The following is a 14,845-nucleotide window of genomic DNA, read 5'->3' as shown; positions in this document are numbered from 1 at the left end:
CGAAAAAACCCAGTGTGTGCCCTCACCATCTCCCATCTCCCCCCCCCAAATTTTAGTTTTTTGTTTTAAGTACATGAGGTATGAGTGTCCCAAGGAGCTCATAAGCTTGCAAGTACAAGAGGATTTACCTACAACTACTGTAGGTAAATCTCAGTAGGGTTTTAAAGTCTAGAATGCATCAATATCAACTACAGTCAAGGCCGTAAGGCAGTTACTTCCTCAGTACCACGTGCCACCTGGGGGCCCAGGGCTGGCATTTCCCCTTTCTCTTTCCTTCTGTTACTCTGTAAAGTGTTTTTGTTGAAAAGTTAAAATTTTATTAAGGAGTAGACAGTTCTGAAATAAAGGGGAATTAACATGCCATGCCAGTTGTATTGCTGCATGTTTTTCTAAAGAGTGCCAGTGTATGGATCATTCTTAATACGCACCACAAATCATGTGACCTTCACTGATCTGGTATGCTGGAGGATGACCATAGAACATCAATAGAACTGGAGAGGGTGAGAGGGGTTAGGCAGTGAAGCACCCACAGCTATGACTGCTGAACTCAAAATAGGTTTTTGCCCATTGACTTCAATTTAAAAACTCAAGCTGATTTAACAACCACCGGTCACATTTTCAGTGATAACTTTGATTATGTGTAGTTATAAAATGTTGATTGTTTTGGTCCAGAAGCTTTGGGAAAATGCAGAATTTCTTTTTTTTTTTTTTTTTACAATATAAAGCCTATGAAGCCCCGTCTCCAGTCTCTTGTATATAAGGTCTGTAAGAATATGATGAATATATTATTTCTAAGTGATAGATAGCCTATCTAACTGCTGCAGTTCAGCTGACAAGCAAATACTAATGCAGTTGGGCTAGTTTACTAGTTTGGCCAAGTATAAAGCTAAGCTTAAATATTTGATTCTCATGTATTGAAGACATATCAATCTGACACATCACTGTGGATGGCGCAATGATGCCGCCTGCTGCTTGGCCAGTGCTAGCCGATGGGGGTGCAGGTGGATTGGTCCATGTGCAGTTCTCATCTCTGGCCGTGTAGATAATGACAAACTCGTTAAGGAGGGCACGGAGCTGTTGCCACTGGTCTGCGTCGAGGCCTAGAGGCTACGCTGCCACAGGTCCCGCAGCGCTTGCAGTCTCAGACGAGGGGGTGGCCAGTGGTGGTGCTGTACTCCGATCGCTTCCAGCAGCAGGTGTGCTCAATGGTGGCGGTCGGGGTACCGGCAATGAGGGGCCGAGAAAGGCCTTGGTCTTTACGGCCTTGAAAAAGGCTCTGCTATTCATGGCCTTGAGAAAGGCTTTGTTTGAGGGCCACGCTCTGGTTCTGCTGAGGGGGTCGCCCGGCAGCTTGCCTCTCACGGCCTTGAGAAAGGACAGAAGTCATAGTGGGTTTGCCTGCCACCCACTCTGATGCACAGCGGCTTCCGTCCCTTCATTTCAGCCCGCTCACTGGTCACCGTCCTCAGTGGAAATGATACCATTCTTTCCTTCCCGATACCAATTCGGATACCTGAATTTGTGTATCGGCCGATACCGAGTGCCGATCACGATACCTGTACAAAAAAAACAAACAAACAAAACATTGATATATACAGGTGCATCTGAAAAAAGAATATCGTGGAAAAGTTTATTTTTTCCCTAACTGAATTCAAAAAGTTTCATATATTCTAGATTCATTACACATAAAGTGAAATATTTCAAGCCTTTTTTTTTTGTTTGTTTTAATCTTGATGATTATGGCTTACAGCTCATGAAAAACAAAAATCCAGTGTCTCAAAATATTAGAATATTACATAAGACCAATCAAAAAAAAGATTTTTAACACTGGCTTTTGATTGTTCATTACTGGCTGTTTGATAAAGAACATTGGGATGATTGAAAGTGGGAGGAGGTGGAGGTGGGAGGAATTGGAGGAGTTATCCTGTTGGTTTATTCTGGCTAGCCATAATAAGTTCCTCCTGGCTTGGCATAAACTCCTGTATCCTCTCCCTCACTCATTCTCACCACTGGGATTTTATAAAAACACAACTGCCTACTCTTGTCACCATCGGATTTGTTATAACAACGATAAATTGTACACGCTGTGACCCGTTTGAAGAATAAGGTGAACAGAAAAATGTATAATTTTACATGTTTCCAATTCTACTCCACACAGTGGCTGGGGGTCTCGTGTTACTGAGTAGTTAGTATCCGTACTATATGGTACAAATCCATACAAATTCTGATAACTACAGTAGCCTACTGTAGCATTCAATTTCTTGCAGTGTTTTTCTTAGCACTCTGAAATGGCTGTAGATTGTTTGCAAGTTTGGAATGTAAACCGCAATAATAAGCCTGGTGGTGAATGCACATTTATTTTAAACGGAGCTTACCATTTAAGCTAAAAAAAAAAAAAGATTGGTTCGCAATTCTTTGTAAACATTTACAACTTAGTTCCCTTTTGCCTTGGTGAAGTCATTTGCTTGATGTGCCTTCAAATGCTTTATAAGATTGCTTGTATTGAATTGGCAACACTAGTACCACTCCTCAAAACTAAAGCCTTGCACTGTACACATCACCATTTTATTGGTGGGATTTTCCAGTGTAAAATATTGCCAAATTGCTGACATTTTGATAGCTCTGACTAACGTTAGCACCGCACATGATGTTGTTTGCCCGAGTAGTGTAAATTAGGTATATCACATGATAAATTACGTTGTATGCATAAACTCACATACTTGCCGATACCCAATCCAGCATTTTGGGCTGTATCGGTGGCATTTCTGCTACTGGTATCAGTATCAGAAAAACTCTAGTTCTCAGGCCCATCGTCGAGGTGGTCCAGCCAGAGGGGAGTGTGCCGGTGGTGTTTGGGAGTATGCCAGGCCAGGGGATGGAGATGGTGGACCCCGTGTCCAGTAGGGCTTGGCAGGGGTGCCGTCAAATTGGCAGTGGAGGTAGATTGGCCCTGCCGGCCCACTTGGGCCCAACTGTTCAGAGCCTGGGAAGAGGTTAATCTTGGCCTCATCAGTCTATAAAACGTTGTTCCAGAACATTTGTGGCTCATCTCTCTTTGAGATTAAACTGAATTAAGGAAATTATCTTGTGAATTATTCATATGAGTCTATGCCTTCTACCTCATCAGACCTAAGCAAACCAACCACCAGCAAGACCGCCTGGAGCCCCACTGCCCTGTCTGCCTCCCCTCCTGTGTTTAGTGCCTCAGCCCCCCAGCCCCCACCTTTCGTGTGTTCTTACTTCACAAATATGTTCTTAAGAATCACAACACCTAATATTTATGACTCTTTATTTTTAACTTAGTGGGTTTTGGCTCAGTGCTGGAGGGTGGGAAGAAATTCATTCTTCCATTCATGAGTCATGATTAGCTGTAGACTACCCATACATGATTACTACTACTTTGCACTGAACTTGAAGATTGGTGATAAAAAACTTGCTGTCATCTGAAACTGCCTAAGCATTCATCAAACTTGATGTACAGTTGTGTTCAAATGAATAGCAGTGCGTTAAAAAAAGTGAATAAAGTGCAAATATTTTTTAATAGCTTTTAGTTCAATATTTCAAATGTAGTGGAAAGATTACATATTCAATTCCAAATCAAAGCATTAGGACATTTTATCAAGTCTGCGTTATTCTTTTACAGGAAGCAAAGAAAAGTAATTTTAAATGGCAGTGTTGACATTTTCCTTTTCAAACTCTCTTCAAACTGTATAAACTGAGGAAATCTTTCAAGATTTAACTTCACTTTAAATTACTGAACTAATATTTAGTTGCATAACCATTGTTTTTTATAACTGCTGCGCATCTGTGTTGCATCAAGTCAACCAACTTCTGGCACCTAGAAACAGGTATTTCAGCCCAGGATGAACAAACTACATTCCACAGTTCCTGTGAAAATGCAGAAACTGCATTTTTAATGTCACCCCACAAGTTTGAGGTCGGGGATTGAGCTGACCACTCCATTACCTCAATCCTTTTTGTTCCTCACTTACTTCTGTGTTTGGGGTCGTTGTCTTATTGAAACACCCATTTCAGGGCCATTTCCTCTTCGGCATACGGCAACATTATCTCTTCAAGTATTTTGATGTATTCAAACTGATCCATGATCCCTGGTATACGAACCCAACACCGTAGTATGAAAAAATTCTCCATACCATGATTTTTTCGCCACCATGCTTCACTGTCTTCACAGCTTGAATTCAGTACCCGGGGGTCGTCTGACGTACTATCGACGACTACTAGACCTGAAAAGAACAATTTTACTCTCATCAGTCCACAGAATGTTACATCATTTCTTTGGGCCAATCGATGTGTTCCTTGGCAAATTTTGATGGAACACAGATGCGCAGCAATTATCAAAAACAATGGTTATGCAACAAAATGTTAGTTCAGTAATTTGAAGAGAAGTTAAATCTTGAAAAAGTTCATCAGTTTATTCAGTAATGTTTGAGCTTGAAGAGAAAAATGTTGACACTGCCATTTTTTGAACAGATTAATATTCCTTTTCTTTGCTTCCTGTAGAAGAATAACACAGACTTGATAAAATTGGTAAATGCTTTTATTTGGAATTGAATGTGTAATGTTTCCACTACATTTGAAATATGGAACTAAAAGCTATTAAAAAATAATTGCACTTTATTCACTTTTTTAAACGCACTGCTATTTATTTATTTATTTGAACACAAGTGTAAGTGAGCTAGTACCTTCGGCAGCTACACGTCCAAGCCATAACACCCCCACCACCATGCCTCACAGATGAGGTGGTATGCTCTTGCCATCACTCTGAAAGTTAATCTTCATATCATCTGTCCAAAAGACCTTTGCCCAGAACTGTGGTTGCTCTTTTAAGTACTTCTTGGCAAACTGTAACCTGGGCATCCTGTTTTTGCAGCTAACCAGTAGTTTGCATCTTGCAGCATAGCCTTTGTATTTATGTTCATGAAGTGTTCTGCAGACAGTGGTCATTGACAAATCCCGACTCCTGAAGTGTTTCTGATCTGTCGGACAGATGTTTCAAGATTTTTCTTTATTATGGAGAGATCTGTTATGTCATCAACAGTGGAGGTCTTCCTTGGCCTGCAGTTCTCGCCTCACAGCAAGGAGGTCCTGGGTTCGAATCCCCGTCGGCCGGGGCCTCTCTGTGCGGAGTTTGCATGTTCTCCCCGTGTTTGCGTGGGTTTCCTCCCACAGTCCAAAGACATGCAGGTTAGGCTGATTGGAGAGTCTAAAATTGCCCATAGGTATGAGTGTGTAAGTGAATGGTGTGTATGCCCTGCGATGGACTGGCGACCTGTCCAGGGTGTATTCCTGCCTTTCGCCCAATGTATGCTGGGATAGGCTCCAGCCCCCCTGCGACCCTGTTCAGGATAAGCGGGTTAAGATAATGGATGGATGGATGGATGAGGCAGTTCTGGAAGGAGGAATGGTCTACTTCCTCCTCAGGCTCATCCCGAGTGACATCATTCAATCATCCTCTTGCTTTTTGTCTAACTGGTGTTTAAAAGGTATATCCACTAGGAGGCAGATCAGGGCTTCTCTTCCAATTATTCTGCCTTCCTAGTATCTGTTCAGTCTATGATCACCTGACCTAAAATGTATACTGCCCCCACCATTGCACCTCACAGACACGTAGTGTTACATTTTTAAGGACGTGCACAATGAATGCTCTGAATGACCGCAGGATATGCATGACAGCTATCTTGCCTATTCATTAGTATGTTTCCAGCCTGTTTCACAATTATTTGCAATTATTATCAGCTACATGAAAAGTTCCATGGAAGTTATTGCTGCTAAAAGAGGCATAACTAATAGCTAAATACAGGAGTTCACATACCTTTTTCCAGCCTGAAATATTGACCGTAGAAGACCGTATGTAAAATGTAGTTTAAGCAGTTTGTGTTTGTCTATTATTGTGACTTAAAATGTTGTCTGATCTTCATTGGAGTAATTAATGCAGAAATACAGATAATTCCAAAGGGTTCACAATTGTTTTCCTGCAACTGTATATGTATAATTTCTCAACCATATTGTAGTGTAGTGTTATATCCAGTATATCCTCACAAAAATGACGCCATAGTATTTCATAATGGTTTTATTGAACATTTGAAGAACATATCTGGGGTTTGGGTTTCCCTTTGGACACTTTATTACCTGTACACATACAGTATGTGTTTTTAAGTGTCAACTGATTGACCCATATATAAATAATTGCTTTATTGCATTTAAGCTGTTATTAGGCAAATACGTTCACTCTCTAATTAGTAGTCTTGCATTTTCAGTTAATTTGCTTATGTTCCAGAATGGAATCTTCCCTGCAAGGCTGCTCATCCCTGCATCATGTGCACACAAAATGACAGCAGTTGATATTGTACAAACAATATCAACTGGGAGATCAAGTCTAACCATGGGTTAATTTTTTTTTCCTGATGAATGAAACCAAACATTTCATATACTGTTATTCAGCAGTTATGTTTCCACAATCACCACACATTTGTAATAAATGTCCTGTACACGTATGAGTTTGTGGCATCTTGAGCCTTCTCTTCTGACTATATTAATACATATTTTAGAGGTAAAACACCCCCAAGGTAAGTTAATATTAATGACTGCTCACTGTTTATGAAAAGAAAGTCATTATCTTGCAAAATCCATGTACATTACCACCATTGTCACAACTAAAATATCCTAAATAGACCGTGGCAGTTTTATGTTACAATCACATCTAATAACTCACATCTTCATAAATGTGTGTAATACATCATCTATTTCTGTCTTTCTCTCCCTCCCTCCCTCCCTCTCTCTCACACATGCTACAGCACTTTTAAACTAGAAGGATTATAACATGGATGGTGCCACCATTAGAAACCAGTTTTTTGTGCAATAGCATCCTGTGTCAGCAATACCAAAAGTCCTTGATAGGGGACATACAGCATAATAAATAATAATGATTAATTTGCTCTACAACCTTATGTTGTCTCTGTCGATATAAATGTTTTATCAGTAAAACACCATTCCAAATAAGAGCACACAAGCAACAATGAATGATTAATATTCATGATTATAATAATGATAAAACAGTTGTCAACCTTCACATAAAATAACTAATGCAAAAGGTGCCATTTAAGTATAGGCAGATCACCAGAAACTACTGTGAACATCTAAAATATCCTTCATTGCAAAACAGGGCTTGCAATCCTTCATTGCAAGCCCTCTCAAGGGTTTACTTGGCTGCTGACGGACTTAAGTCCTTAGTGTATGCAGGTATTTGCTTTAGTTTGACACCTCTGGTCTAATCTCAGTCCCGCCTTTCATACACACATATGTAGGTACTGTATAAAAGATAGATGTCACAAACAGATTTCAGTTCCTGGATTCTAGTGGTCCATGTGTTATTGAGTGAATGTTTTTCATTCTTACCATTTCTTTCAAAGGTTTGGAAATTTTGCTAAAATACTGCCCTTGCTTTAAGAAATAAATGTGCCTATGAGAAAAATATGTGTATGACTAACTGAACTTAAAAGCACACTCAAAGACATGGCCATTTACATATAAAATAAACCGATATATCACTGTATAACAGTATCAACTAAATTATGCATAGATTGTAAAGTCCTAAAACACAGAACATTAGTAATGAGTAATTATTTAGCTGAAGCACACTGAAGTTCATTCAGTCTTATGTAAACAGCATAATGGACAATGAACTAGAATATTGATTCATATATTCTAGCATCCACTCTGCTGACATAGGCTTGAAAGGCCCATCCTTGATGAACCTGCAGCACTGTAATTTCTTCTCTGTGGTAATCTTAATATTATAAGACATGAGCCATAAAATGCAAGCGGGAGAGACCTTTAGTAGTAAGGATGTAAACTGTATGCCTTGAATGGGCCATGTCCTTAAATGGTGTTCAATGAAGCTTGAGTGCAATCCATAAAGAGAACAACCAGCACATACTGCAGGCACACATTTGACATATTTACTTAACAATAAGAGCTCTGTTAAACTACAGCAGACACTGATGTTTTAAGGACCAAGGCTGTTGCTGCTTCAAGGTGTTGGGAAGTTCTTCTGAATTGAAAACATCAGTATGGCACAAGTGTGGTTCCTGGTCCTAAAGATCTCCTCCAGTTTGTGATCCGTGGTCATGATCCCATCTGTGACACACAGCCAAATGACAGGTTACAGGAAAAAATAAATGTAATTACATGAGTTTGTTTTTCATTCATTTCATTATTTTTGTAAGCATTAATGCAGAATATTCTAGAAATGGCTATTAAACTGTCAGACAATTTGTCATTTTTCATTCATTCATACTTAATACTTCCATCCTTCACTGTGTTGTGAATTTACAAAGAGCCACATTATATTTCATAAATTGAAACATTATCATAGTAATACAAATACCAGTGTATTTGGTCATATTATGACATGATGTTTTTGTTTAATATAAAAAAATGCAAGGGAGGACCAAATCTTTTGCTGTTATTATTTGGCAGACTCAATGAAAGGATCAATCATACTGTATCTGGAATGATAACAACATGCTAATTTGTCCTACAACACTTAGAGCCCTTAGTTGTAATATAAACCGGGGTAGTTCTATACCTGATGCATCATGCTACATACAAGGCTTTGGTACAGTACAGAAATACTAGGACAGGTATTACAGGAATCAGTAAATTGTTACAACATAATGACAAGAACAGACCATTCAGCCCAGCAATCCTCACCTTTACCTACCACTAAAGTGTATCTAATGCTTAGTTCACCTAAAAGCTAGATAGTGACTAACACCGTATCAAGACTGGTCTTTAAAACCCCCCAGAGTTTCTGTGTCCAAGTCACAAGCTATTCCACACAGTGACCATTCTCTGTGTGGAAAAAATACTCCCTAATGTCTGAGTGGAATTTATCCATTCCTAATTTCGCCCTTTATACCCCCTCGTTCTGCTAATAGGACTTTTAAAGAGTTCTGCTTATATTTCTTTCTTTTTTTCATGTATTTATTTAAAATGCGTTTTGCCATATTCATCATTTCCACTCGATATTTTCTTTCATCCTATCACTCAGAATATGATTCTTTCATCCCAAGGGCCCTACTCCTCATAATCAATTGAATACCTCAAAGCGACTGTAGACCTTCTTCTCTTTGCGCATTTTCTCTATCCTCTTCAAAAGGTTTTCCCTTTCTTGTGGGTTAACTGGAGTATGCTGAAACCTGGTTCCACCCTGGTGGGGCTTAGAAAGTGTGCCTTCCGTATTCGCACTTCTTTCCTTCTTATCCATTTTGGCATCGTCAGTGCTCCCTTCATCGGTCTTAGCCAGATCAATCCTGTTTTGGCTGTGGGCTGAGATCTGCTCTAAAATAACCTTGGTGTCATCTCTGAGGTTGCAGCTATAAATTACACTGTTAGTGGATGTTCTGGCTTTGCTAGTAGCTGGAGAGACAAGCCTATTGTCATATTTCTCTTCTTTGCTCTTGGTTACCACAATTTCTGTGGCTTGATTTGCTTCAGTGTGGCTTTGTGATTCCAAGAAAGTTGGCTTCTCACACGACTCTGGGAGAGAGCTCACAGTCTGGGAAACTGCCTTGTCTTCTGAAACCACTGCTGCCAGTTTCTGGTCTTCTTGAGTGCCCAAAACACCCCTTACATTCTGGGTTTCCAACTGGGGTACTACTGAGCCCTTTGACTTGTGTGAAATGGGGTTTGCTGGTGTGATGGGGATGGGTGGCTTGTCAATGACTGTTTCCTTTGGATTCTGTGTAGGTTCCTGAAAGGCAGGTTCTTTCTCCATTACTGAGATATCCATCATTTTCATGTTATTGTCAGTTAGATTTACAGATATACCTGGAATTTCCAAGCTACTGTCAGTAATATTCTCTAAGAGATCTGGGCCTCTGACCACAGACTCCTTTGACTGCTCTGAAGGCTTTCGATTATTCATATTTATTAAGGATGATGTGCTTGGTAAAGTTTCTGTTGTAGCTGTGATTACATGTCTTTCCTCTGGTGCAACCTTAGGTTCTTCTTTTGGTAGAGGATCCTTTGCTGATTTCTCACTTGTCGATTCCTCTGTTGATTCGTTAGATTTTTGGTCTGTGGCTTCAGGTACAGCTGTCCTATTGTCACTGCGACAATCAACCGTTTTATTTTGCAGAGACTTCTTGGGATCAGTTAGGGGCATGCTGGCGGCACTGCGTCTGCTGGCCTCTTTAATATCATGCTTCTCTGTGTCAGTATCACAAGAAATGTTTAGGCTTTTGGAATCTTCAGATGGTTTGAAAATGTCTTTTTCAACTAACTTTGGCAAAGTTTTCATAGCCAATTGGGCATCAGCAGATGAATGGGAGTCCTTATAGTGAAGATTAGACCCTGCTGCAACTGAAACCTCTGGCTTCTTTGAAATGGGGTTTGCTGGTGTGATGGAGATGGGTGGCTTGTCAATGAGAGTTTCTATTGATGTGTCAGTTAGTTTTAGAGAAATAGCTGGGATTTTCAGGCTACTGTCAGTAATATTCTCTGAGAGATCAGGGCCTCTGGCCACAGACTCCTTAGGCCTCTCTGAAGCTTTTTGATCATTCATATTCATAATGGATGGTCTGCTCTGTAAAAGTTGAGCAGACCATATTGGAGCTATGATCACATGTTTTTCCTCTGGTGCCATCTTAGGTTCCCTTTCTGAAAACTTAGGTTTGTCTTTTGGTAGAGGGTCCTTTGGTGATTTGACACTTTCTTCAGTTGATTCTTTGGACTTCTGGCCTGTGGCTTCAGGTACAGCAGTACTATTGTCACTGCTACAATCAAATGGTTTGCTGTGCAGTGACTTCCCTTGATTAGGTATGGCCACGCTGGAGGTACCAGGTTTTCTGCTCTTTGCAATCTTCTCTGTGTTAGTGGGATCTCCATATATCTTCTCATCACAATACATTTTCAGGTGTTCTGAATCTTCAGGCAGTTTTAAAATGTCTTTTTTAAATAACTTTTGTGAACCTTTAGTAGCCACTAGAACACCAGCAGATGGTTGAGTGTCCTTATATTGGAGAACAGGCCTTGCTGGTTGTATGATGATGGCTGAACTTTGGTCTTCCAACTCTGTTGCTACTGAGATCTCCGACTGTTTTGAAATGGGTTGTGCTGATGTGCAGGAGACAGATGGCTTGTTAATGACAGATTCTGTTGAACTCTCTGTGGCTTCCTGAACTGCAGATACTTTCCCCATTGCTAACAGGTCTGTCCGTGTCATATTGGTGTCAGCTAGATCTTCTGATGTGGTTGGCATTTTGAGGATAGTGTCAGTTACATTCTCTGGGAGAGCTGGGCCTTCAACAGCAGACTCCTTAGACCTCTTTCTTTCAGTAGCTAGTTGTCTAAAATACAAGAACCTAGTCTCTGGATCATCCATATTCAAAAATGATGTCTTGACTCCTAAAGTTGCTGTTGGAGCGGAGAGGATTTTCTCTGGTAGAATCTTAAGTTGTGCCATTTCTGAAAGCTCAGGTTTTTCAATTGGTAGAGATTCCAATGCGGATTTCTCCCTGGATTCTTCAGTTGATTCTTTTGAGTTTTGGTTTGTGGCTTCATGCACCACTGTCCTATTGTCACTGCTCCAATTACATGTTTTGCTTTTCAGTGACTTTGCTGGATCAGTTAGGGGCATGCTGGACATTTCAATCTCAAGGTTCTTTGTGTTAGTGGGATCTCTGTACAGCTCCTTGTCACAGGAAATATTTTGATTATCTTTAGATGATTTCAAAATTCCTTTTGGTAAAGCTTCAGTAGCCATTGGAACATCAGCAGATGGTTGAAAGTCTTTACATTGGAGATCAGACCCTGCAGGTTGTATGATGACTGCTGGAGTTTGGTTTGCCAACTCTTGTGTTACCAAGACTACTGGCTTGTTTGAAATGGGTTCTGCTGATGTGATTGAGACTGTTGGTTTTATATTGGTGTCAGCACAATTTTCTGATATGCTTGGCAATTTGAGGCTAGTGCCAGTTATATTCTCTGGGAGAACTGGGCCTCCAACAGCAGACTCCTTAGACCGCTTTGCGGCCTTTCGTTCGGCAGCTAATTGTTTAAAATATAAGAACCTTATCTCTGGATCATCCATATTTATAAATGATGGTATGACTGGTAAAGTTTCTGTTGGAGCCCTGATGCTAGGTTTTTCCTCTGATGGAATCTTAAATTGTGCCATTTCAGAAAGCTTAGATTTGTCCTTTGGATCTTTACGTGATTTCAAAATTCCTTTTGGTAAAGCTTTAGTGGCCATTGTAACATCAGCAGATGGTCGAGAGTCTTTACATTGGAGATCAGACCCTGCTGGTTGTATGAATGCTGCAGTTTGGTCTTGTGTTACAGAGACATCTAGTTTGTTTGAAATTGGTTCTGCCGATGTGATGGGCATGGATGGCTTGTTAATGAAAGTTTCTGTTGGATTCTGTCTGGCTTCTTGAACTGCAGGAACTTTGCCCATTACAGAGTTGTCAGTCATATTACTGTCAGCTAGATTTTCTGATGGGCTTGGTGTTTTGAGACTAGTGTCAGTTACATTCTCTGGGAGAGCTGGGCCTCCAACAGCAGACTCCTTAGCCTGCTTTGCAGCCTTTCGTTCTGCTGCTAATTGTTTAAAATATAAGAACCTCATTTCTGGATCATCCATATTTATAAATGATTGCAAGACTGTTTTTTCTGCAAGCTTTGGTTTTTCATTTGATAGAGGATCCTTTGGTGATTTCACACTGGATTCTTCAGTTGATTCTTTAGATTTTTCATTGGTGGCTTTGTGTACAGCCGTCGACTGCATTGGATCAGTTGGCACCATGTTGGTGGCACCATGCCTCTCTGTGGTTTTGGCATCTCTAGATAGCTCCTTGTCACAAGACATGTTTTGGCCATCTTTAGGTGATTTAAAATTACCTTTGGAAGCTGTGGCTAATGTTGGAACATTAGTAGGTGGTTGGGTGTGGTTGGGGCCATTCTCCTCTTCAATAGGATTTTCTTTAAAATTGAGCCCAGAGGCAGATTTCATTGTAGTTGAACTCTTTTCTTCCAAATTGCATGAGTTGAATATCAGTGAAGACCTTAATCGAGAGCTTCTTTGAAGCATGGGGTTGACTCTGCTGCAGAATGACTCTTGCATGATGACACTGATCTCTCTAGGCCCCCTTACCTCCTCCCCCGCTTTGTCAGGTTTTGTGGTCGTGGACAACTCCGAAGCCTCTGGTGTCACTTTAGAGTCCGTTACCATGGAACCATATTTTTCAGGTGGATGCTTTTGAACATCAGGTTGGTTTGATCCGCTATATTGTGGCATCAGGTCTCGTTTGCTTGTGGTTATCCTTGGAAACTCTTCAGTATTAAACTTAATATCAGGTAGATCTGTAGTAGACAACTTTGGTTCTGAAAATATAGGTTGCTCATCAAAGGGATCTTGCCCCAGTGGTACTGCTAGGCCTTCATCTTCATCATCCAAGGTAGTGAGGTACGAGTTTATCCTCCAGTTCCGTAAACCCTGCTTTGTGCCAGGATCCTGTGGCGTCCGATTAAGGCAGGCCTCAGTGTTTACAGGGCTCAAGTCAGGTGGATCCAGCTGAGTGGGTGAAGTCTGGCAAATATATGACTGGCTCACTCTCTTTGGATTCATCTCATTATTTGCATAGTCATGAATAATGTCCTTAGAAGAACTCGAAGGTAAGTAATCCGCTCCGTGGCTGTAGCTACCAGGTGGTTCTATCTCAAGTGGGTAGCCACCGTCAACATATTGGTCTTTCCGATTATATCCTTGGCTCTTCATATTAAAATTTATGCCATGCCCGGAGCCTGGCCCAACTCTGTGGTAGTAATGCTGCTCCTTGTAAAGGTGCGTGGTCTGGGCTTCCATCTCACCCAAGTTGTTCATTACTTGATGCTTCATCAACTGCCGAGAAGACCCACAGCTGTCATGGCTGCCCTCTGCATAGCTGTGCCTTTTGTGTGCCATCTCCATTTTCCTTGAGGTCATCATGGACCTGCCCTGTTCCATGAATGACTGCTCCATTCTCAAATGCTTGGAAGAGTATACACCGGCGTACATCTGCATTTGGGAAGGTTCTAGTGGGTTGTAGAAGGGTTCACCCCGGTCAATTTTGTCACCAAAGGGCTGTCTCAAGTTTGAAGCATAACAAGAGCTTTGGACAGGTAGATGGCCTCTGAATAACGGATTTGTATGGCTGCCATAGCCACTTTCTCCAGGCAATGGAACTAGGGCACTCTCGGTTACAAGGACCTGGGACTGGGCATACAGGATGCGGAACTCCTCATCGTATGTAGTCACCAGCTCCCCAAGGAACAGGTGTGCAATACAACGATGGATCTTCTCAAAAGACCACATGAAGCTGCAGACACAGAGACGGGGACAGTGAGAATAAGGAGATGAACAGTCAGGAGGAAAGGCAGCACATGTTAAACAGTCATACACAACATTACATGACATTACAGTTATTTACACTTTTATCCAAAGTGATTAAGCAGGGGTCCACTAGCTCTCGGAGCTATAAAGGGAGCATTAAAATCATAGCTAGCTACTAGCTTGGATGCATTTAGTAAAATATATGCTTTCTTGATACGTGTAGCTATCTAGGTAGCTAGTAAGCCACTGAGCTAATTCAATAAAACAATAATCTAATTTAGCTCATTTAAAAGTTGTTCAGCAACTGAATGACACATAGAAGCAAATAGTGAGCTAAAAGCATGTGATGAAGTTGGGATGAGGGGGATGGGTGGAATGAATTATTGTGGGTAGCTAAAGCTGTAGCCTACAAGACAAAAGCAGCACTGGTTTCTTTCTTTACAACATCAT

The 14,845-nt window shown here is 40.9% G+C and overlaps 1 protein-coding gene across 3 annotated transcripts in view; it reads right to left on the bottom strand.

The window, feature by feature from the left end:
* Positions 1–6,798: 6,798 nt before the first annotated feature.
* The window catches only part of LOC133135464 (protein FAM83H-like), a 29,445-nt gene continuing 21,398 nt past the window's right edge, over positions 6,799–14,845 (bottom strand). For all 3 annotated transcript variants that reach the window (XM_061252491.1, XM_061252499.1, XM_061252507.1), the window contains 2 exons: positions 9,125–14,381; positions 6,799–8,157 (listed from right to left, as the gene is read on the bottom strand). In XM_061252491.1, coding sequence (XP_061108475.1) covers positions 8,146–8,157; positions 9,125–14,381 — 5,269 coding nt within the window. In that variant the 3' untranslated portion in view covers positions 6,799–8,145. The remainder of the gene's footprint in view (positions 8,158–9,124; positions 14,382–14,845) is intronic.

This window comes from Conger conger, chromosome 1, assembly GCF_963514075.1.
Source record: "Conger conger chromosome 1, fConCon1.1, whole genome shotgun sequence".
Classification (NCBI taxonomy): Eukaryota; Metazoa; Chordata; class Actinopteri; order Anguilliformes; family Congridae; genus Conger; species Conger conger.
The sequence above is the reverse complement of the archived record's forward strand: the minus strand, read 5'-3'. Positions and strand labels throughout refer to the sequence as shown.